The following is a 23,570-nucleotide window of genomic DNA, read 5'->3' as shown; positions in this document are numbered from 1 at the left end:
AGAAGCAATATTCGGGGGCTTGAGCTGGAGAGGCAGGAGCCTGGAACCTGGTGCCTGTCTTTAAGGCATGGGGTCCATAGTAAAGCATGGGCATTCCTGCCAAGCTCTGAGAAATGAGGTCCACAGTGTTTCTCCTTTAGGGGAACCAGAAAAGGGGACAGTGAGGGGAGCTGTACTGGAAGTCTCTGAGACCATCCCCAGGCTGGTGATTCACAAGCAGGAATCCCAGGGCCCGGTATAGAGCTGTACTCAGCACTATGCTTAATTACAGTGAAAAGGAGACAAGGCACAGTAAGCAAAGGAGAAAGGACCCAGTAAAGCACAGACTTCCAGTCTCCTCTGCTCATGGAGTCACGCTGGATGTAGCTCCTCCAGCAACGAGTTGTGACTCGTTGGTGAATGGCATCTACCAGGCAAATCCCAGGGTTCTTACTGGAAGCTGGTCATGTAGGCACCCCGTCCCCTGCATGTACCAATATTCCAGACTCCCAGAAGGAAGTCAGGTGGTCAGCATCACCCATGCTCTCTGTGTAGGATAGGCACAGTGAGCCTACTCTTACTGGTTCTGGAATGAGCCAGTTCCCAGGCACCAGCCAAGTGCCTGCCTTGCAAGTAGACCTTCCAGAGGTAGAGGTCTCAGACTTGGGGCTTTGACTCTTTTTTGGGCATCTCTTTCCCAAGACTCCTCCAGGTGGGGAGGCGCACCTGTCTGTGTGTCTATGAGTCTGTGTGGGGCGGGAGGGGAGAGGAGGTAGAAGATGCGGGTACAGATTCCTTCCTTCTCCTGGACAAAGGCAGCAAATTGAGGAGAGGAGCTGAAATGACGCCTTCCCCAAACACAGCTGCTTCCTGTCCCAGGACCCTCTGCTATGGGGCCACTGTGGCATTGGTAGGCCTGGTTTCTCACCCTTGCAAGGTTTATAAGAAGACATGGGGTGGCTTATCTGCCTCTGAATCCCCACCGGCATTCCTAGGGGTGCCATGCATTGGAACATGAAGGGTGAGTTCCAAACCAATTTTGCTGACCAAACCAATTTTGCTGACCCGATTCTCTCTTTCTCTCTTTCTCTCTTTTAAAATCGACTCTTCTGCCAAGAAAGGGGATTGAGGAATGAAAGTAGCTAATGGAACTGCTATTTGGGCTGCAGGGCCAGCGTCTCCATGGAGATGGGGCTGCAGGCTGAGTCTAGACAAGGGTTGGCTGGGATGCCGGGAGATGGCTGTGTGTCTCCGACTGTGGCTATGAGGTGCATGGAGGACCCCCTGGCTGGACGAGACCTGCCCTACTCTGCTTGGGCCGGCTCCAGGTGTAGCTGAAGCAAATGGGTGTGAGTCCTTCACAGATCCCTCCTGTGTTCTCTGTGGCAGGACCAGGACAAGAACTAAGGCAGGTCACAGAGGCATGGCACCTGCCCCTGGAAAGTTCCTGGTCTAGTGGGGTAGGCTGATGGGGCAAGAAGTTGTGACAACACAGAGTGCTAAGTGACCATGCCTAGAACCCAGCACCTGGAGGCTTCAGAGTGGCCTCACTCCTGAGGGAAAGGTCTAGGAAAGTTTCCTGTATGTCCAGGGGGAAGGCAGTGGAAAGGCATGTCAGTAGCAGGAAGCCTAAAACTTTCAGGAACTAATGAGAGAGAAAGGGACTGTGTGTGTGTGTGTGTGTGTGTGTGTGTGTGTGTGTGTGTCTTTGTATGTCTGTGTGTTGGTGCATAGGTTTCCATGTGTGTCTGTGTGTGTGTGTCTACATGTGTCAGTATGTTGGTCTGTGTGAGTGTGTGTGTGTGGGTCTGTGTGTGTGAGTGAGGGTTTCTGGGGCAAGGTCAGCAGAGGGTTCCTGGGACAGGTGAGCAGAGGCCAGATGATGAAGACAGTACAGTGCTAAGGAAAGACAATGTGTTTTGGATCCAAACAGATCTGGCTTCTAGGTCTTGCTTCACTACTGATGGGCTGGAAAACTCTGGAAACTTACCCAGTACCTACCTGCAACCTTCAGGTTCATTGTCTAGAAAGCAGGAATAGCAGCCATACCCACTTTCTGGGATACTGGATAGGACTGAGTCAGCTAATATTTGTAAAGTGCCGAGTATCTGTCAGTCAAGGATGTGAGCTCCTTGCTCTCTTCTCTTGGAGGCCAGGCAAAGAGTTTTGGTCTTTGCCTTGATCTAATTATAGTTTGTTGGACTTATGTGGAAATGCTGGTTTCTGGGTGTCAGAGAAGTCTGAAGGACCCTAAGTTCTGGGCCCCTACATCAGCTCAGTGTCCTCAGACGATCCTGATGCTCAAAATCATCGTCACACTGTGTCTGGGCATGAGGTCAGCCCTGCCATGGGCCGAGATGGGACCTACAGGTGCTCCCACGAAGTGTGCTGGGGAATAATTTAAGAATATCCCTTTGGAGGCCAGCAGAGATGATGGGGAGATGGACGGGGAGGGGAAGGCAGGAGAAGCCAGAGAAAAGTTTATCCCCATTATCCCCCTTTCTGTGTCATTAGTAAGAATCACTGGTGGGACCCTCAGGCCCTTGGAAGCCCAAAGTTAGACAGCGCTGCTCCTGAGGGGCTGTCCGTCCAGGAGCACAGGTCACTGGAGATGGCAACACAGTCTAATAGCCGATGGTCCTCGTGCTGCAGAAACAGCTGGACCAAACTCAGCTCTGAGGATGCACAATTATAAAAATAACAGCGATGGCCATGAGCAGTAATAGTTCAGCACTTTCAAGTTTATGTGGCACTTTGGCCTTTTGCATTATTCATCTTAGTTGCACCTCGTGACATTTTTGTGTACATCAGTGTAATGACTCTGAGCCATTGGCAGATGGTAAAGTGGAGGTCTGTCCGGGGCTGAGAGGGGCCAGACTTGGTATGTGGGGATACTTCCTCTGTGATCGTAGAGAGCTGGATGGGCCACGAATGGGTAAAATGGGAAGAAGCGGAAGGAATCAGAATTTATGCGGGGATGCACATGGATAAGAATAAATAGAAAGTGTGTAAAAACAGACTCGAGACGATGGCAGGATTGTAATGGATGTTTTCCTCTTGGATTTCCAATGTTGTTCTTATTATAATGGTGCAGCGCACTCTGGATAAAAATAAACTCTAACACAGCTATAGATCTATCAGCAGGGTAACATATGGTGAGGCAGCTGTATTTCTGAGTTAGACCTGAGCTTAAATTATCACTCGGCCTTCATACATGTCAAGTCATGGCCATCTGTAAAATGGGCACATGGTTAGTACCTTCCACACGGAATTTCAAGGACATGAAGTGATGTGACCCATGAATGTGCTCCATAGGTGCCAACTAAGGTCATTACCATGGGCGGGGCCTAGCCTGAAGGCTTCATGCATTGTCACGTTCTGTCTTAGTAGCCATCCGTGTCTCCCTCATTTTAGAGATAGGTCAGGGATTCCAAAGGCCAAGCAGCTCACCCAGGTCACATAGCAAGTTAGTGATGGAGCTGGGTTTTCGTTCTAGACATTCTGGCTCGAAAGCTCTACTCTATTAAATGCTTGGTGCTAGGGCCAGGGCCAGCAAATGCAGGATGTCATTGAGGCAGGGTTTATGGAGAATTTGCCGTCCCCTTGCACTTGCCACTCAAGCCCTATTGTCAGGATCTTTGGGACCGAGCCAGGAGCAAGGCACCCGGTGGCCTAATTCTGTCTCTGGAGGTTCCAGCTGTCACATACAAAAGATGAATGTCTGTTGGGTAGCTCTGTTTTTATCTTCCCACAAAGTTTAATTTCCCCGATGCGAGTGGTTCGATTGCTTTGAGGTTTCCAGGGTTTGCATTCTTCATAAAAAGGCTGGTTTCCTGGGCACTGTGATGCCGCGAGGCTGCAGTACACGAATGTGAATGAAATTCACATTTCTTGCCATAATGAGGGTCCTAGATCAGTGTCTCTGCTCGGCAGACAGCGGGAAGCTTTTGTTCTTCTCCTCTGTCTTCCTAACTCCTGGGATTTCCACATCCAGGTGACATACCCCCTTGAATAAGTTAATAGTACAGATTGTCTTTTTTCATTGCATTATTGCAAGCAAAGGCAGCAGCAGCACAGGGAAATGTTTACCAAAATTCTGCTTAAGGTAGTGGTCAGCGTGGAGAACTTTGGAATCAGATATTCCAAAGTTTCCCTCAAGCTCTGCTGCCTCGATTACCAGGAAGCCTTGGGCAGGCTACTCGGTGTCTCTACACTTTTGTTTGCATAGCTGTAAAATGGGGGTCATAACTGGGTTTGCAGGTTTCCCATGAAAGATTTAAAAAAGATGATACGTAAAATGTGCTGGACACAGTACTCTGTACGTTCCGGAACAGTCAGTAAATGACGGCTACTTTTGGCTGAGCCCACGCACCAGGACAACACCGGGCACTTTCGCAGACAATATCTCAATGAATCCTCACAGCAGTCCTGTAGGGTGGGAGTTTTGCCCCCATTTAACAGATAAGGAAATGGGCTCAGAGAGGGGAAGCATCCTGCCCAAAGTCACACAGCTCATCGGAGGCAGACGCAGGCTGAGTGCCCTTTTGGAATGGGGTCACCACTGCTGCGCAGAACTTCATGGGCAGTGCCCAGAATGGCGGGGCCCAGTCCTCCCAGCCATCAGAGAGAAGCTCTCATCTTTGATGGCCACAGGAGACAGACCAGGAGTTCACTCCAGAGGCAACTAATAATTCTTCCAGCGCCAGACGAACTTCTCCGATGACTTTATGCAGTGATTTTATCCAGTCAACCTGCAAGGCAGTGAAACCGTTACGAAGGGCCCTGAAAATTCGCTACTGGTAGTGCTTTGTGCCAAAGAGGAGAAAGAGGGTGAGGAGCAGGGAGTGTGCAATTTGCATTAGCATCCCCTCTACCCAGTGCCAGCCCAGTAGCAGAAGCTGGGACCACAGAGGCAAACGAGATACGGCCCCTGTCCCATGACACACATGACAGGATGAAGAATCCTGGTATGGGGCCAAGTGCTAAGTGGTGGAGGAAAGAAAGTGTGATGAGAGCACAAGTAGGCAAGGGAAGCCTCGCCAGGGAAGGCAACATGCTGTGAGCTGGGTTTTGAAGCATGTCTAAGAGTTCACTGAAAGAGGAAAGGGGGCATAAGAGGAACATATGTTGAGAAAAATGGCAGTCTTCCAGAGGGGTTGGGGCTTTGGGAGTACATGCGCCTCTGTGGCAGTCATGGTGCCGGGCATGGAGTAGGTGATGAGAAACCCTCGCTGCCCAAGGCACTCCCTGGGGAAGGGAGGGTTCAGGGGTATGAAGAGGTCACCACAACAGAAGGAATGCATTCAGGTGGCCAGCGCAGGTCCTGGTACAGGGCCGGGCAGGGAAGGCATAGCAGGCTGGACCAGAAGGCTGAGGACCATTCTCTGTGATGAGGGAGGACACATGGGAATTCCAGGTTGAGATGCACGAGTGCAGGAGGGCTCAGTGGGCTGCGCGTGTCTGGAGGGGACCATGCGAGCCAGGGAATGGCAGCCTGCATGGCTGGAGGTGGCAGAGACAGGCCAGGCTGAGCAGGACATTACCTGAAATATGGGATCGATGTTGTGGGAAGTCGCTCTCCTGAGCAGGACAAAGGTGACCTTGGTCTCAAAGCCCTATGGCATCTTGTCTCACTATTCTCTCCCCTTGTCCCCAGTCTCAGCTCCCCTGCTCCTTCCAGACCCCCTAGGACCCAGCTACTCCCTTAGTGGGTCTCTGGGCTGGTGCCTCATCCTGGATGGCTTTGGCCAGAGTCTTCTTATGTGGGGCTCCCCGGACCACCCTATCCCTGCTATGTGCCATTCCAGATCCCACATGGGGCTTAGTTTAGAATTATTTCTTGGTGATGTGCTTGTTCTGCATCTGACCCTGTCTCTGCCATAAGGTCCTGAGGTGACGACTGTCAGGCAGCATCTGGCTCGTGATAGGCTCTCCATCAGTCCGTGCTGAGTGGTTGCGCGGATGAACGTGTTGGGGGGTAGGAGGCGCCAGGAGACGGGGAGCGGGGACCATCCCTAGCAGGGAGGACTGCACCTCTCAGGAAACCCGAACCTAGCACAGGACCATGTTGTTACATCAGGAAGAGAAGCCGAGGGTCGTAGGACCTCTCTGAGGTTATGCAAACTGAGTCTGTCATTATGGATGTGCAGCCAAGCTTCCCCATGTAAGGCGCTCTTTGGGGGAAGTGGGAGCTTCTTGCTGGGGTCCTCTCTGGGGACCCTTCCAACAACCAAAGCTGTGCACTAGAATCCAGACCAGCCCAAAAGTCCCCCGTCGTCCCCAGGGTCAGCTCCTTGCTCCTCCCCTCTCACATCACCCTGCTCACCTCCTAGGCGCTTCTCAAACCATGCACCCCTTCCACCCTCATGGCCCCATGTCCAGCCTCTGCATTTGGGGCACACCCTGGTGCCTCAGCCTCCCCACTGGCCTCTCTCCCTCCAGCCATGCCCCTGCAAATCTGCCTCCACCTTGCATCCAAGACATCTCTTCAATACAGAGTTTGTATCCCATCACTTCCCTCCTTAAAACCTTCAGGGGCTCCCTGTTTCCCTGGAGATAAAATCCAAGTTGTAGCCTGGTCTTTCCTTGCCACCTGCCCATTTCCCCAGACCTCTCTCTCCCTCACTCATACCCTCTGGGCCAGCCATCTCAAACCAGATGATGTTTCCAGAACAGCCCCAGCTTCCTGTCCACGGTAGACACGACTTCTCTGCCCAGAACCTTCTTCCTTCCCTATTCTGTTTTCTTCCCCGAAGTCACTTCCAACATTACCTCCCCCAGGAGACCTTCTGTGGTCCCCTACTGACCTTAGGCCCAGCAGTCCCCTGAGCTGATGCCCTGAGTCATGGTGTTATCCCTGGTGAGCATGTACACATATCCATCTGTCCAGCTCCCCCTCACCCTATAGGCCGTGAGGCTCCAGGGAGGGCCTGGGCTTGACTCACAGCCCTGTATTCTCTGACCTCCACGGGGTCTTAGGGAATGACTGGCCTCTAGCTGCAGAAGTCATCAAGATTCAGGACAGGGAGACAAAGCCTCCTTCCCTTGAAATGGCCTCTGCTCAGCCTCGTTCCTGGTCTCTTTAGCTTGGCTCAGCAAAATCCCTCAGTGGCTGCACTCCCAGCACCCTTCTCAGCATCGGACTCTGGTCTCTGCCAATGGTACAGGGCACCCTGCCCACCGTCTATGTGTCACAGTCTTCTCAACCCTGTGGGCATATGACAGCCACCTTGGGGCTTGTACCCTACCATTGGAGGTTCTACTGTAGTGGGTCTGGGGCAGGTCCAGAGCACTAGGATTGTTTAAAATGCTGTCCAGGTGACTCTAAGAATGTGTAGCCAGCTTGAGAACCACTCACGCCTAGTCATCCTTGAGTAGAGGTCCTTGTCTTTTGTTGGATGTTACAATCACCCAGAGAGTTCATAAGACTGCCCAGGCCCCGGACCTACCATCCCTGACCCAGTAAATGAGAATCCACTGGGCAGTAGCAATCTTGGCATCAGCATTGAATCCTACAGAATCTTCCCTCCCTCCCTGTCTCCTTCCCTCCCTCTCTCCCTTTCTTTGTTCCAGAAGCATTTACTGGGCTTACCTATCAAGCTCTGGGAGCACTGAGGTGGATCAGACCCTACCCCTCCTCAGTGGGGGCTCAACAGGGCTTAACTCAGAGCTGTTAGGAAGGGAAACCCCCCCCCTCCACTGCTCCCTAAAGGGAATGTGTCCCATGGACAGGTGTACGGGGCCCTGCCCTGGCTCCCAGGGCCGCCTCCTCTTCACCAACCGCTGCTTTCCCGGGGACGCCCATGCTGGGTCAGGCCAGAGACTGGGTCTCTGCTTCGTCCGATCACATTAGAATGGGAGCTCTCTGGGGGGCTTCCCTGGACCCTGTACGAGGCTGGCGGTAGTGGCAGACTGGGGGCTGCGGGTCTCTGTTCTCTCCTTGGCGCACGCGCGTTCTGCAGCCATCCTTTGTCTGCGGCTGCACCTGTAAGTGTGTCTGTGTCTCGGTCCTACGCACGGCTCTGGGGAGGGCATGCCAGCAGGACTTCAAGGTCCTTTTGATGGAAAGTATCAACCTGGGTTCTGGGCATTTTTAAAAAAATGCAGATAATATTCACATATCAAATTAACTGAAGTGAAAACTTGAGTGCCATTTATTGCATTCACAACATTGTGCAAGTACCACTTCTACCTAGTTCCAGAACATTGCCCTTGCCCCAAAAGGAGACTCTATTCTCTTTCCCCTTACTCCCAGCCCCTGGCAACTACCACTCTGCATTCTCTCTAAGAACTGACCTATTCTGGATGTTTCTATAAATGGAGTCATAGAATATGTGGCCTTCTATGTCTGGCGTCTCCCACTTAGCGTTTTTGCAGGGTCCATCGGCCTTTGTAGTATCTACTAGTACTTCGTTCCTTTTCACAGATAAATAATATTCTATTATATGGCTGGACAGTGTGTTGACTCATTTATTAGTCCATGGACATTTGTATTGTTTCTGCCCTTTGTTATGGGGAAATCTGGGCATTTACAATTCTTTACATCTATACTCCAAACATCTACTGACTGGTATTCCTAGGTCTTTAACATTAGCCTGTGGGCTATGGTGGTCCCCTTCCCTGTACTAATCAAATACTGTCTTCAGTTCCTAAGGGAGTGTAGGCATATGTGGGTCATTTCCTGCTCCAGCTTCCGGCCTCCACTGACATCTCCAACTCTCTCCACATCCTACCTGGGTGATTCCAGTCCCGTCTCTGCACTGTCTCACCCCACCCTACCCGCACCCCAATCTTGGGCAGGAGGCTGGTGCGTGTGCAACAGACTGCAGCCGAGGATTTGGTGTGCAAATGAAGGGGGCGGACAGCCCACTGTGCTGACAGGAGTTTAGATGTGAATTTTGCGTGTCGCCATCTGAAAGGAAAAACTGCTTTTTCTCCATCCTTCCACAATACTTACGATATCAAACGTGCAAGGTTTTCCCTGCATCAGGTAATTCTCCAATTCTCAATGGACGGTGACTAGATGTTCTATAATTTAGCTCACCCCTGACACTAGCTGCTGGAGCTAGCTCACACCTCACAGGGAAGGGGTCCGTCCCACAGGCTGCCCCAATTCAGATGCCAGTCGCAAGTCCCGGCTGCATCTGTGCTCCTGACCAACTGGCCAGTCACTGGCGATTCCTGCCCCTCCCCCTCAGTTTTAATAGTTTGCTAGAACAGCTCATAGAACTCAGGAAAGTGCTTTACTAGTCTTACTGATTTATTACAAAGGATACAAATGAATAGCACCCTGAGGGGATACGCAGGGAGAAGTGTGGACGGGTCCTGGGCACTGGGGCTTCTGTCCCCGTGTAGCATAATGAGGTAAGCCACACTCCTGGCATATGGACATGTTCTTGTTCACCAATCTGGAAACTCTCTAAATCCCTTCAGTTAAGATTTTTATGGAGGCTTGATTACATAGGCATGATTGATGAAATCACTGGCCATTAGTGATTGAACTCAATCTCTCCCCTCCCTGTGGGTGCGGGGGTGGGGTGGAAAGCTCCAACCCTCTAATTCCATGACTGGCCTCCCAGCCCCTGCGACTGGCCCCCCTCCTTAGAGGCTTTCCAAAAGTCACATTATTAACGTAAACTCAAGTATGGTTGGAAGGGGCTCCTTATGAATAATAAAAAACGCTTCTTTCGTCTTTATGGATCTGGGCTATTTCAAGAACCGGGCACAAAACCCAAATATTAGAGCAAAAGATGCTTCTAGTGCTCCTATTATTTAGGAAATTATAAGGGTTTTAGGAGCTCTGTGCCAGGAATTGGGAACAAGACCCAAATATATATTTTCTTCTATCATAATAGCAGCCTGTCCTAAAACTTCATACCCATGGCACAAGGTATTTCTAATGGAGGGGGTCTGCCCATCACGTTTGGATGGACACCACCCATTTCCATCTTCTTCTTGTCCTTTTCAAATGCCTCCCACCCAGTATTTAAAGCTGCCAGCAAACGACTCTGTTCATTTGGAGCAACATAAACTTCCGTGTTTTCTGGTCCTTATAAACCACAACCTGGGGTGGGAAGGAGATGGGATGTGGACACCCAAGGTTGATTTTATTTTTCTTCTGAAACAAAAGAAACCTCCTCTCCACGAGGAGAATTCTGCCATGTTTCTGGGCCAACTGTCTCAAACAGCTACCTGCTTTTCAAAAATAGCATGAAAAAAAAATCTGCATGTAACACTAGGTGCCCCACGCTATGGGGATTACCCTACCTCTTAGTACACGGGGAGTGGGATGGGGCCGGTGCAAGCCTGGACACGCCTTTGAAATTAACCATCTACTCCTTTCTGGTGAATCCTGTCTATTGAGTCTTGTATTATTTTTTTAAAGTTTGCTCGCAGGTAATGGTTAGGAGCTGGGCTTTCACTGTGAGCAATTTGGGGACCATTAGATGCTTCTGAGCAGGCAAGAGACATGCCCTGACTTAGATGTTGAAAGGACCTCCCTGGTTGCTGCAGGCACCGCATCATAGAGGGCAAGAAGGTTGCTAGTCAGAAGCTGCTTGGGGACCGCAGGTGAAAGGTGCCGATGACTCGGCCGGGCTGGAGACAACCAGGAGGTCAGAAGCCATCAGACTCTGGGATATTTTCAAAGACAGAAGCCATAGCTTCTGTGGAGACCTGGATGTAGAATATGGGAAAAAGAGTTGAGGATGACTTTCAAGGGGTGCCTGGGTCGCTCAGAAGGTTAAGCCTCTACCTTCCACTCAGGTCATGATCCCAGGGTCCTGGGGTCGAGTTCTGCATCAGGTCCTTGCTCAGCAGAGAGCCTGCTTCTCCCTCTCTGTCTTCCTTTCCCCCTACTCCAGCCCGCTCTCTCTCCCTCTCTCAAATAAACAAAATTTTTTTTTTTTTTTAAAAAGGATGACTCCAAGATGTTTGGCCTGAGTGACTATAAAGGTGGACTTGGAGGAAAATGTAGGCGGAACAGATGTGGGACGGCGAGGAGCAGGGGATTAGTTCAGTTGATGTTTCTAAGGTGCCTACTGCATGTCCCAGTGGAGGTGAAAGGGGCAGGTGTATCTGAGGTTGGACTCCAGTAGTGCTGAGGAGGGCAGTGGTGATGGAGGGCAGGAGCACCGGAAGTGACAGGTGGATTAGTGATGCCCCCCGAACACATTCCTTCACCCCTCTGCTTCAGGCTGTGCACCTGAGCACAAACACACTTAACAGAAAATGTGAAAAGCAAACCAGGAAAAGTAAATGAGGGGGGAAATCACACCTTGGGGCCAAGAAGGAGGCTCAGAAAGAATCTAGTAGAAGAGGGAAACTGAGGCCCAAAGAGTACAGGTGGTTTGTTCCAGGTCATACCATGAGTAAGTGACAGAGTGAGGCAGAGACAGTCTTCGGGCCGCAGGCTGCTGCTGCTCTTTCTGACACACCGTGTGGCCCACCAGCTCCAGGATTTGAAGGCTGCCTGTGTGCCGGGCTGAAGACAGGTAGGGCCGAGGCTGAATGACTGTCAGCGTTGTTTCCCTCCTAGGTCACCATTCTCGTCAGCCTGGCCCTTGCTTTCCTCGCCTGCATCGTGTTCCTGGTGGTTTACAAAGCCTTCACCTATGACCACAGCTGCCCAGAGGGATTTGTCTATAAGGTAAGGGGCTTCTGGCAGGTGAGTGGCCCCAGGTGACCACCAACCTCAATTAGAGGGTTTATCAACGTCTTCTTTTCACTGGCCTCCAAACTCGGGCAACCTCCCTGTGGACTATTGAGAATGTGGTATGTGTCTGGCAAGCGGTTTCATGAAGGATTTCGTTTCTTTCCAGTAGGCAGTAAAGTTCTTCTTCCCAGATGTTGCTCTCCACAGTCTGGAGTAGGAGGGGGTCCCGCTTCAGGCTGGAGGTCAGCAGTCTGGGAGAGCTCGCTTCCACCCGAGGGGGGCTGGTCCAGCCAGAAAGCTCTGCCTTGGCACCTGTCTTCCTGGTTTGATGTCCGATTCCCAGTTCATTTACTGAGCACCTATTAAAAGTCACAGCCTTTTCTAGATATTTTCATAAACATTATCTCAACCAAGCTGTACACGCATTCTGAAAAAAAGGTTTTATTGCCCCCGTTTAGCATATGAGGAAACAGGGGAAGAACGTTTGGATAAGAGAGTTTTCCAAATCAGCACATTACATTGTCAAGTGTGGGAGTCAAATGGGGGCTGTTGTGTCTTGGAAACACGCATCCTTCAGTTCTGTATGTGGCTTCCTCAGACTCCATTCCTGGTAGTTAAAAGCTGAGGTTCTCAAAGAAGCAACAACTCTCAAGAGGGGACAGCTGAATGGATGATGATGTGTTCACACAAGGGATTTCTGGGCAGCTGTGAAAATGGGTGAGGAAGGTCTCTAGAACCAGGCCTGGATTATCCTCCAGGTTAATAATGAAGAGGAAAAAACCGCTGCCTTTGTGTGAGGAAAGGGCTCGGAGGGGGAGGGATATTTGTTTCTATTTTCAGGAAAAATTCTAGAAGGATCAATGAAAAAACTAGGAAAATTGATACTCGGTGGCGGAGGAAGGAAAAGAGTAGGGGAGATGGGGAAGAAGAGCAGGGCTTCTCTGGAGACCTCTCGCTAGCCATTTGTCCTTGGTATCTGTAAATGACTGGCATATCCAAAAAGTAAATAACCACAAGTCATTCCTGAAAATTAAAAGCAAGCTTGACAAAGAACCTAGCTCTGTATCAATTTGGGGATGTCGACGTACAAAGAAAATAAATATTCCAAATGAGCAGAGTGCATTGACAGTTCACCCACAGTAAAATATATTCTAAGGATATAGAAAGAGGAATCTGAAAGTTGATTCAACAATCTGTCGGTCATAATATTCTTGTTATTTTGTGACCATTTGATGTATGTTGTAGGATAACGCATATAGACAATTCTATCAATGTTTGTTGGGAACCAAAGATTTTGATCTGAGGAGTTACAAATTAAAAAAAACAACAAAAAACCCTAAAACAAAAACAGCCAGAGGCTGCAGCAATGACCCAGAGAAGCAGCTGGAGATGAATAAGCTGGATCAAGAGGTCTGGGGGGATGGGAGGGATGGGGGGTTAGGAGTGCCCTCTACAGCCTCATACTCACTGAGCAGAGGACCGTGGATTAGTATCAACCTCAGGTTTCTTTCTCTCTTTTTTGTAAATGGAGGGATAATTGACATATAACATGTTAGTTTCAAGAATCAATGTGATGATTTGATTATTTGCATATATGTTTAAATCTAGTCTAGGTAACATCCATCACCACATGGTTACAAAAAAAAATTTTTTTCTTATGATAAGAATTCTTAAGATCAACTCTCTTAGCAATGTTTAAATATACAATACAGTGTTCTTAACTACAGTCACCATTGTCCATGACATCCCCAGAGCTTATTTATTTTACCTCTGGAAGTCTGTGCCTTTTAACCACTTCCACCATCTTCACCCCCACACCCCCCGCCTCTAGCAACCACCAGTCTAGCCTCGGGTTTATTTTTTCTGGTTTCGAGCAGGCAGCAGCTTTGAGGTGGTGATGGTGATGATGTTGGGGAAAGAGCGCCGAGGGCCAGGCCCAGGCCAGGTGACATCCCCTACCCTCTGGTTCAGAGCCTCTTGTGGCTGAAGCCCCTAGACGGAGTGGCCATGGGGCAGGGTGGGTTGGAAGCAGTCCGCTGAGCTCCCCCTGACTCTGTCTCTCTCGTCCTCAGCACAAGCGCTGCATCCCGGCCTCCCTGGATGCTTACTACTCATCCCAGGACCCCAACTCCAGAAGCCGCTTCTACACGGTCATCAGCCACTACAGTGTGGCCAAGCAGAGCACCGCTCGGGCCATCGGGCCGTGGCTGTCGGCGGCTGCTGTCATCCATGAGCCCAAGCCGCCCAAGACCCAGGGCCATTAGAGGCCCACCCCCAGCCAGAATGGGGGGCTCAGCGGGGGGGTCCCCTGATGGCTAAGCCAAGCTCCAGTTACAAGACACCACTGTACTCCTGGGATATGGGGGCGGGGGCGGGGCCGGGGTGGGTGGGGGGGATCTCACCGAAATTATCGTGCACTGGAGTTGTCTGAATTGATATTTCTTTTCGTCCTTTGGTATTGTTGATTCGTCCCCAAGTCAGGATTATGTACAAAGGCATGTTTCGTGTTGACTGTTCCCATGTAAGATATTTTCGAAGCCACTGCTTATTACTTGTTAGGAAAATTTAAAAACAGAAAAGGAAACAAAATGAACAAAGAAGGACTAAACTGGCTGCATTGGGAAGATGTTGGTGGGCCGTGAAGAGCACAGACTCTGGGCTGCTTCGCTGAGAAGCTGTAGCCTCCGTGGGGGGTTTGGAAGGTACAGGAAATGTGAGTGATGCAGGCTGGGGCTATGTGGTTAGCCTCGGCTCTCTGCAGGAGGGGAAGACAGGCAGTCTGGACTGGCCTCGTTGGAGAAGAGGGCTGATCTCGGCATTGTTAGGTCTGGGATTCACAAAACCTAAAGTCAAGAGCACCCACCATGGGTGCATTTTGCTAAGCCAGCCCAGATCACCATACGGGTATCTGAGCTGGGGCTTGGGCCAGCCCCTGCGGCCTGGGGAGGAACAGGTGCAGTCAAAAGCTGAGCAGCAGGCAGACTTTCTCAGTCTTTCTCTTGCGTGGCTAGATCAACACCGGGTACTGCCTATGTTTAAGAGACAGCAGGGTAGGATGGGGGAGAAGGAAGAAGAGGCCGCAGGACAAAGCAAGGCACGGGACAGGCGTATTGCATGTGGCCAAGCTAGAAGCACAGGCACCACATTTTAAAAGTCTTGTTTGCTTGGTGTTTCCCAAAGTGCTAATAGCCATTGGAGGAGTAGTGATAAGGGTCATAGCCGGGAACCTCAGGTAACAGCTAGGGAGACTTTAAGACTGGATCTGCAACAATGCCAAGTCACCCATAAAGGAAGCTGAAAAATGTGACCGTCTTTTGCCCACCTGTTGGACTGACAGCCGTCCAACAAGCACCCAAAGTCCCCGATCTAGTTCTAGAAGCTGACTAGGGAGCCGCGTCTGGCATGAACCAGGCCTCTCGCTGTGGTGGGATGCCACCTCCCCCCCAACAGTCACTCCCACATGGTTCTTCGGCAAAGGTTTCTGGGAGCGCCCCCCCACCCCACCCGCGAGATGTGGCTCCAGGCTTGCATGGACAGAACTGGCTGGGAGAGTTGGTTATTTGAGACGTAGTACTGTTTCCCCATGAAGCCCGACAGCCCGGATAACAGACATTCTCTCCTGGCTTGCTATGTTGCCGCAATCATTGTACACAACAGCTGGGTAATAAGACTAGCATAGCTCAAACTATCTTGCCAAATGCCATCATCTGACTTTCCTCCTCCCACCCCATCACCTCGAGTCACCTGTAAATTCATTTGTCATCCGAAGCGGAATAACAAATTGTCCCTAGCAAAACCGCTGAGCGCTTTATAATTTTGTGGTGTATTTTTGTCAGTAGGTAGCAGAGGCTAAGTATTTTTTGGTGTAATTCTTGAACTTTTCTGACAGGAAACAAATAAAGATAGATGTGTCCGAAATTCTTGACCTTCCTTTGCAACCTTCCTCACCTTTTGCTCAGTGAGCTTGGTGGGAAGCTGCCGGGGTCAGAAATCTGTCCCCGAGGTGAGAGTGGGCTCTGGGGGCAGAGTGTCTTGTGAGGCTGTGGCTGGAAGTGGGCTGTGGGGGGACCTCCATCTTCAGGCAGGTGGTCCCAGAAATGATACACCTGGCCACAAGGCCATGTCCCCCTGAGTATCTGCTGAGCACCCATGGAGCGCCAGGCTGTGCTGGGCACGGAGCATTCAGTGATGAACAAGGCATAGTCACCACCCTACATCTGGAGATGGAGTTGGACATGGACACAGATGCTGGCAAAAGAAGAGTCTGAGGATGCCACCGGTATGACAAAATTGGCTGTTAGCCAATAGCTTGAGGAGGAAGGTGATGAGTCATCAGTGGGGTCCTCTTCACCAGAGGCTTTGAGGTTTATTATAACCATGGTAGGGGGTCATTATTGACTCCCATTTCACAGATAAGGAGACTGAGGCCCAGAGGGATGGAAAGGTGCCCTAGGGCCATAGCAGATGAGCTGGGATTTGGACCCAGGTCCTTTGGGAAGGTCCTTTGGAAGTTCCTTTGCCCCGCCCCCGCCCAGCCTTCTTCTCTAAGACCCTGAGCCACCTTGTCATGGTTATAGTTCATTCCCCCCAAAAGTCAAGTCATTATTACCATAAAAGCAAACTAGTTCACTCTCAGCCAAAACTCAGTATCAATGGTTAATATTAAGAATAGCAAACATGCGGGACGCCCAGCTGGCTCAGTTGGTAGAGCATGCAACTCTTGATCTTGGGATTGTGATTTGGATCCCCCGTGACCACCCCCCTCCTCAACCCGGCCCAAAAAAGAATAGCAAACATGTGAATACCCCTTGCTCTGTGCCAGGTACTACATGGGTCATATAACCCTCCATCAGCTCCATGACGTAAGCACCCTCATCATCAACGTCACTGTCGGCACACTGTCATCCTCACCCCCACTTTGGCATGGAGGAACGGAGGCACGGAGCAGTGTGGCCGCCTGCCCAAGGTCACGTGGTTGGGAAGTGGCTGAGCCACGCTCCCGACCCACAGGTTTTAGGACTAGTGTTCTAACCACAGAGCCATTCAGCAGTAACCGCTTACCCCTGCATTTTGCTTGGTAGCTTATGGTTTGCGTTTACAGCGCTTCTCAAACCCAGATGACAGGATGTTTGAGGGAAAGGCTGGGATTGACTCTGGGCAGAGCTGGAGGCTGAGGCTCCAAGTTCATTGCTACACTGAGGACTGGGGCCATTCATGCACGCCTGGTGGGAAGAAGGAAGCTAGCAGGACTCCTGCCCTTTGGGGCAGCCCACGCTGCTGAGTGCTGGTGTGAGACGATCTTACCCGCACCCACAGAGCCCTGGAATTCAGCCTCTCTTCAGGGCAGGGTGAAGCCAGGGCAGGGATCTGGGCGGGCAGCCCGCTCGTGGAGGCAGGCTGATCCATATGGCCAACGTGTAAACACCCACTATTTTTTTCAATTACACAAAGTCAACTAAAGACTTAATGAACACATGTTCAAACATTCTGTCATAAATGGATTTGCCACTCCATTGCCTCAAAAAATAAACCAAAGCCATCTTTTCTGTGGAAGGAACAGGCTATGGGTATGTGACTGGAAAGGAGGGAGACGATGGGGACTAGGTGTTGGGTGACAGATACTTCTGTTTTTAGGGGCAACCCCAGGCCGTATGCTATGTTTGGTGGGGTCATACCTTTCTCAGCAGAAAAAAAAAAAGGATACTAACTCTTCTCATAAGACCAAGGAGTGGGTGATTAGTCTTAGAAGAGTTTAACCAGAGAGGGTTTGGTCAGGGAAAACTGCTCTGGTTTTGGGGGAATGGGGTTTTGCAGGGGCACCGCTGGCTGAAGGAGAGTCAGGGGGAAATCATGACATAAACAGCACCTTGGTTCATGGGAAAAGCTCAGTCTTTTGGCTTTTGCACGCTTTTTAACCTACTCACCGACACGGGGGACCGCTCTCTTGAGAGGCTTTCAGATGACGGGGAGAGAAGACAGACAGAAAGTGTGCAGGAGAGGTGGAGGGGAGGGCGTGACAGGGTGGCTGTGAGCCACGGGTCCATGAAGGAACGAGCCTTAGAATTGGACCTTGAAGGACGGCTTGTGTTTTTGATGGAGGGAATTCAGGAGGGTGGAGAGAAGATGCCACAAAGCAGACTGCACTCCCAGGTAAGGGGACCAGCATGACAGAAGTGTGGAGGAGACAGGCCCAGGGCTGCTCCTCACACAGGCTCTGGGAGGTCCCCTCCAAACCAGAGCTGGATGCAGAGATGACACGCCCAGGATGCAGCTGCTGCCTGCCCTGCGGCTCCCCAGCCAGGCTGGGGGGAGGGGAGGCAGAGGCCTGAAGAGACCATTGCTGCACCTCGGGGAGAGGCCGTGGTGGCAATCCCAGCAGTCAATCAGGCCCGGGGGTCTTTAGAGAGATGTACATTCTTCTTGGAAAATCGAAAAACTACCTGCCGAAACTGCTGTTGATCAATTTCTTCTGCTCCCCTCACCCCGACATGGGGTTCTAACTGACTGGGGAGTCATGTGGAGGAAGAGAAAGAAGAAGAAGAAAATAAATCCCTGATCATTTTTCCAAGAAGCACACACCACCGCCTCTTTAGAAAAATAGTGCTCCTGAACGATTGAGGGGAAAAGACTGGTTTCCATGGCAACGTCAATGTCATTCCCCATAGATCAGCCTCAAATCTGGCACAGCGGGGGGGTTTATCGGATTCTGTCCTTTCGTCAGCGATGATCTGCTTCTGAGAACCCAGACCCAGAGTTCATTAGTCAAAGTTGTACTCAAAGGCGGTCTTGCCATCTCTGGACACTCTCTGTCTCTCTCTCGTCTCTCTGTCTTTGTCTTTCTCTGTCTCTGCCTCTCTGTCTCCTTCCAAGGGAAGGATGTCCAGAGGCTGTGGACTGAATTGATGTAGTTTATATTTCAGTTTGACGCCCCAGGTGAGTGCTGGGCTGGGTGTGGGGGACAGAGGGGGGTACAGAGTCCCTGGGAGGGGCACAGCCTCCCTGTGCTGTCCTTCCTGGACCTGGGGCCTCAGCTAACTCCATTTCTCCCTCCTAGCTTCAGCCTCTCCGTATTTAAAATGGGGACAATAATTGTACCTACCTTTTTTTTTTTTTTTTGCCAGAATTCGAAGAAATAATACTTAAAGATTTACCTATGGGTGGTATTCAACAAATTATAGCCACCATATCTTGAACAACTCCCTTCCTCAGACTCAGTTTCCTCATTTGTCAATTGGAATTATTTATTTAAAAACAAAACAAAAACAAAAACCCTCCCCTCACAAGACTGCTGTGGTTTAAAATAAGGCAGTACTGTGACGTGCCCATAACCCAGAAAGTGGTCACCAACCACCTGCTCTTAGGAAGCCCAAGGGCCCCGCCCTTTTTGTTCCAGGCATCCCTTAGCTCGTCACCACAGGTGCCCTAACACAGACCACATGTCCCCATTCTCCTCATGTCTTCCAACAGGTTTTCATTTGTAAATTTAGTCACACAGATACATCATTTTTCTTTTTTTACAAATATATCATTTTTAAATGATAACATTCATTTAGGCCATTTTGATCCAACTCCTTACATGTATTTTTTAAATAGGACTGAACTACCGGCTTTATTCTGATTTCACCAATTTTCTACTGAAATTCTTTTTCTGTTCCAGGATCTGTTCCAGGACGGCACATTGCATTGGTTGTCTCCTTAGTCTCCTTCAATTTGTGGCAGTTCCTTGGTCTTTCCTTGTCTTTCACAACCTTGACACTTAGGAAGAGAGCAGGTCAGATGTTTGGAAGATTGTCCCTTGGTGTGGGTTTGTCAGATGTTTTCCACAGTTACACTGAGAATATGGCTTTTCGGGAAGAATTGCCCAGATGTGACTGCTGTTCTCAGAGCCTCAGGTCAGAAGGGGCATAACACTGATGTTAACCATGATCTTCATGTTAAGTGGTATTGGTTTGCCAGCCTTTCTCCATTGCAATGTTACTATTTTTCCCTTGGTAGTTAGTAAAAGTTTGGGATAGATACTTTGAAAATGCATAAATATCCTGTTTCTCCTTAAACTTGCACAGACTAATTTTAGCATTCATCAGTAGATCTTGCCTGTAGCAATTATTAACGGTAGTGTTCTAATAGTCATTTTCTATTTTCCCCATTTCTTCTACACTTAATAATTGGGTTCTTTAGTAAAGAAGGGTTGTCCCTTCTCATTTATTTGCTGATTCAATCATTTATATTAGTATGGACTACATCTTAATATAGTATATAATAGTATATTTATTTATACTTATAATCAAATACTATAATATTTATTTGGTTGCTCAAATTGTTTCAGCTTTTGTCATTGGAAGTGCTTTCGGGTTAGCTCCTGTGTTCTTTTACACATTTCACTTTTGGGGTGGGATTGGGGGCACTTCCTTATTTTCTGGCACCATAGCATGTCCCAGGCCGATCTTGTATTCCCTTTACCAGACCTGGAATCAACCATGCTTCCAAGGAGTCCTGGTTCCCTTTTGAGGAATGGTATTTAGAAACCAATATCTGGGTGTTAGGTGTGTGTATTTCCTGAAAGATGTCATTACTGCCAGACCCTCTCAGTGGGCATAGTTAGGAAGCTATAAATTTATATGTACTCATATGTATATCTCTCTGTCTCTTTTTGTCTGTCTGTCTGTCATCTATCTACCATCTACTTATCTTCTGTCCATCTATAAAAATCCAACAGACACGAATTTATTTTGATACCTCTGTTTCCAGTGCAAAACCAAAAGTTTCATGCTAGCATCCCTTCTTTGCTTGCTTGTAACTTCTGTCTCTGACAGTGGAAAATATGACTCCATTATCTACCATATGTTTACTGAACGTATTTGTCTCTAGTACAGGTGAAGTCATGTCAGGTACATGCATTTTTTTGACATTTAGAATTTCTAACATCACCAGAGACAATTTTCAAATCATTTACTTTGTGTTTTAGAGTATATCCCTTTCCTTTGTGCTTAATTTGCAAAGACTCACAGACAGAACCCTTTGTTTTCTGAAGGTTAGCACTTTAGAAGGTCAATGCCTTGTGTTATATTTAAACTGACTTTCCCAAGGCCTCACCCCTGAGAGTCAAAATGGGATCTTATAAACAACAATACCTTCAATGTTATAAACACATGCTTCCATCCACTCATGGAGGATTCAGCTTCTTGTGAAGACCTTTATCCCCGGCCCAGATGGAGCCTCATGTGTGCTAGAGGACAGACGTGAAACTGCTGGGCTCTGCGGAGCTCCACAGGTGCCCTAGATGTTCTCAGACACTGATGGGCAGGGCCGCAGATCCCCTAGAGCTGGTGTGGGTGTGTTTCTGAAGGCTCTGGTGGAATAAGGGAAGACGGTGTTCTCTGCCCTTTGAACTTTACCCTATTATCAGGGGCCCACTGCAGGACGGCTTGTGCCTCCCAACAGAGTTTTAACCAAAATAGCTCTCTTTATTCTTTAATTGTATCCTCAGCACTCCTACCTCCTCTGTGCCCTGGTGTGAGTCCACGAGGTCTACCCTAAAAGACAAATGGGAGTAGTGTGCTTGGGTGCTAGGGAAATGGCCAGCATCCTAGCTGCTCCTGTCCACATTCATGGCCAGCTGTGAATCGTTTGTGTCACTCTCTGTCCTGGGACCCACTGCAGCCAAGGCATCTCTCCTGACACCCGTTCTCCATACTCCCTCTACATCTTGATTTGACTTTGTTGGTGACAAACATTGCTCACTCTCTAAAACGTCTCATGATCCCCTCCCAGAGCATAGAGTTATCATCAGGAGGGCCTTGGCTGGTGAGGGGTCCTCTTTCCCAGCCCCCATCATATCCAAGTTGACTACATACTAGTTTTCACCCTTCAAATGTAAGTGGGAGGGATGTGTGTCACTTCTGGGTTGTCACTTTCAAAAAGGTGATGGGGCTTCTCTACTCTCTTTCCACCCACTCCTCCCCACTCTGCAACGTCTTGAAGCCGAGGACTCCCAGAACTTGGGGTAATGGAAGGAGCCTGGATTCCTGAATCTCCATGTGGAGGACAATCACCTGCTTACGTTGGGTTGTTCCCTAGGAAAACCAACTTTTATGGTGCTGTTAACGAAAGTTTAGGTTTTATTTGTTATGGCAGAAAGAAATGCCCAGACCAATACACAAATGAAATTCATTTTCCCTCTGGACACCATTAACTTCTTTGGGGGTGACTGCAATAGTGACTAGACCTAACTCTGGGCTGGACTCATTACACCAGATCGATGATCCCTCAGGTGAGCTCTCTACAGAAAGCTCCCCAGCCTCCAAGCTTTCTTACCCATCAGGCACATTCTAGTTCATGCTTCAGGAAGCAGACATGACTTGTTCTGTGAAATCTTCCTCTCTCTCTCCAAACTGGGTTGGATCCTCCACTGCTGTGCCCCCAAATCCTGTATCACAGAGGTACATGGTCTACTTTTATCATCAGGTTCCTTTTCTATGGACTCCTGGTTAAACTGATGGATGAAACACGTCTCTATGTCAATGACTCCTACATGTCCATCCCCCATCCTGGTCTTCCCTCTGAGAGTCATACCCACGTGTGTGGTAGTTCTAGCATACACCCATGTGTGACGCATGTATCTTTTCCTGTTAACCCTCTCGGACTGAAGACCCTTGCCTGCTTCTCAGGCTCAACATGCCCCCCAAAACCTTCATCATATTTTACATAAATATGCCTCATTTTTCATGTCCCTTAAATTGGACGATGACTTTATCAATTATTCAGCTTTCTAGACTGGGAATGTAGGGATCATTTTAGATACCTACCCTCAAGCCCCCACCAAATCTACCAGCATTTGGTCAGCTCCTAAGTTCTGCCCATTCCACTTTCAAAGTGTGACTCGATTCTGCCCCTTCCTCTGCCAGAACCTGTGTTCGTGTCTCACTCACTTCTCTCACGCACGGCCTCCCAATCTCTCTCCGTCCCTCTCAAGAGCTTGCATGGATCCTGTCATGCTCCTGCCTGCAGTCTCTCACTGGCTTCTCCTGGCCCTCAAGATTAAACCTAGCCTCTTTACTTTGCCATCAGAAGCCCCTTGAAGCCTAAAACCTGATTTCTTATACCACCTCATGTCTTCCATGGACAACCCACCCTTCCCCCCCACACTCAGTCCCGCCAACCTGGCCCTTCGCAGCACCCAAAGCCTCAAATGCCCTTTGAGCTGGGAAAATGTTTTGGAGATGAAGGTTTCATCCCACCCCCACCCCCCACCCCCGCACTCCCGCTCCCTTTTCTCATCCTCCTCACCATGGCTGGTTGAAATACGTAATTGTCTTGATGCTCGTTGTGTGGGAAAGGGATGTAGTGGGGCCTGAAGCAGAAAGTGCCTTCCTGACCTTCTTGGTTCGTTTCTAAGAATCTATACCTCAGAGGGAGGTAGTTCTAGCATACAGATGAAGTGTCTTGAAGAAACACAGAGAAAGATTTTTCTTCTTCCAGAAAAGATCATCTGGGCTGAAGAGAGTAGGAGATAAAATAGACAGTTTTGTGAGTCATGGAGAGGAGAGCCGTGCCTGTCCCTCAGCCCCACTAAGCACCAAGGTGTCTCCCACCCAGGGGGCACTGAGTCCCCAGAGAGGACTGGCAATGGCGTGTCCATGTGTCCAAGAAGGTGGATGGGCTCCCAATGCCTGCACCTGCCCATCAGTAGCCCAGAAGCAGACTGAAAGAGGCCCCAGAGACAGGCACACTTGTTTCTAAGAGATGCCTAAAGTTCTAGAACCAAATTCCTCAAAGGACTGAGGTTACCTATTCTGTTGGCCCAGCAGAATGGGGGCTCAGATAGTGTTGGGTCCATGATCAAAGGAGCGAGACTGATACAAAGCAAAGGTCAAGCAAAGCTTTATTTCGCACCAAGCATCGAGAATCAAACTGACCCGCCAGGGCTGTCTCTTGCAAA

The 23,570-nt window shown here is 49.5% G+C and overlaps 1 protein-coding gene and 1 long non-coding RNA gene across 2 annotated transcripts in view; one reads left to right on the top strand and one right to left on the bottom strand.

Annotated features, from left to right (window-relative positions):
* The window catches only part of NSG2 (neuronal vesicle trafficking associated 2), a 52,584-nt gene extending 37,034 nt beyond the window's left edge, over positions 1-15,550 (top strand). Inside the window, exons 4-5 of the mRNA XM_004737578.2 lie at positions 11,516-11,626; positions 13,705-15,550. Coding sequence (XP_004737635.1) covers positions 11,516-11,626; positions 13,705-13,896 — 303 coding nt within the window. The 3' untranslated portion in view covers positions 13,897-15,550. The remainder of the gene's footprint in view (positions 1-11,515; positions 11,627-13,704) is intronic.
* A 6,183-nt stretch (positions 15,551-21,733) lies between these two features.
* On the bottom strand, positions 21,734-23,340 carry LOC101686773. Its single transcript, XR_001178065.1, has 3 exons — positions 23,308-23,340; positions 22,919-23,125; positions 21,734-22,058 (listed from the first exon to the last, which is right to left on the bottom strand). It is a non-coding gene; the product is annotated as an uncharacterized LOC101686773 (long non-coding RNA).
* Between the last annotated feature and the right edge of the window lie 230 nt (positions 23,341-23,570).

Source organism: Mustela putorius, unplaced genomic scaffold (assembly GCF_011764305.1).
Source record: "Mustela putorius furo isolate JIRA1106 unplaced genomic scaffold, ASM1176430v1.1 tig00000145_pilon_pilon_pilon, whole genome shotgun sequence".
Lineage (NCBI taxonomy): Eukaryota > Metazoa > Chordata > Mammalia > Carnivora > Mustelidae > Mustela > Mustela putorius.
This window is presented reverse-complemented; position numbering and strand designations above follow the sequence as displayed.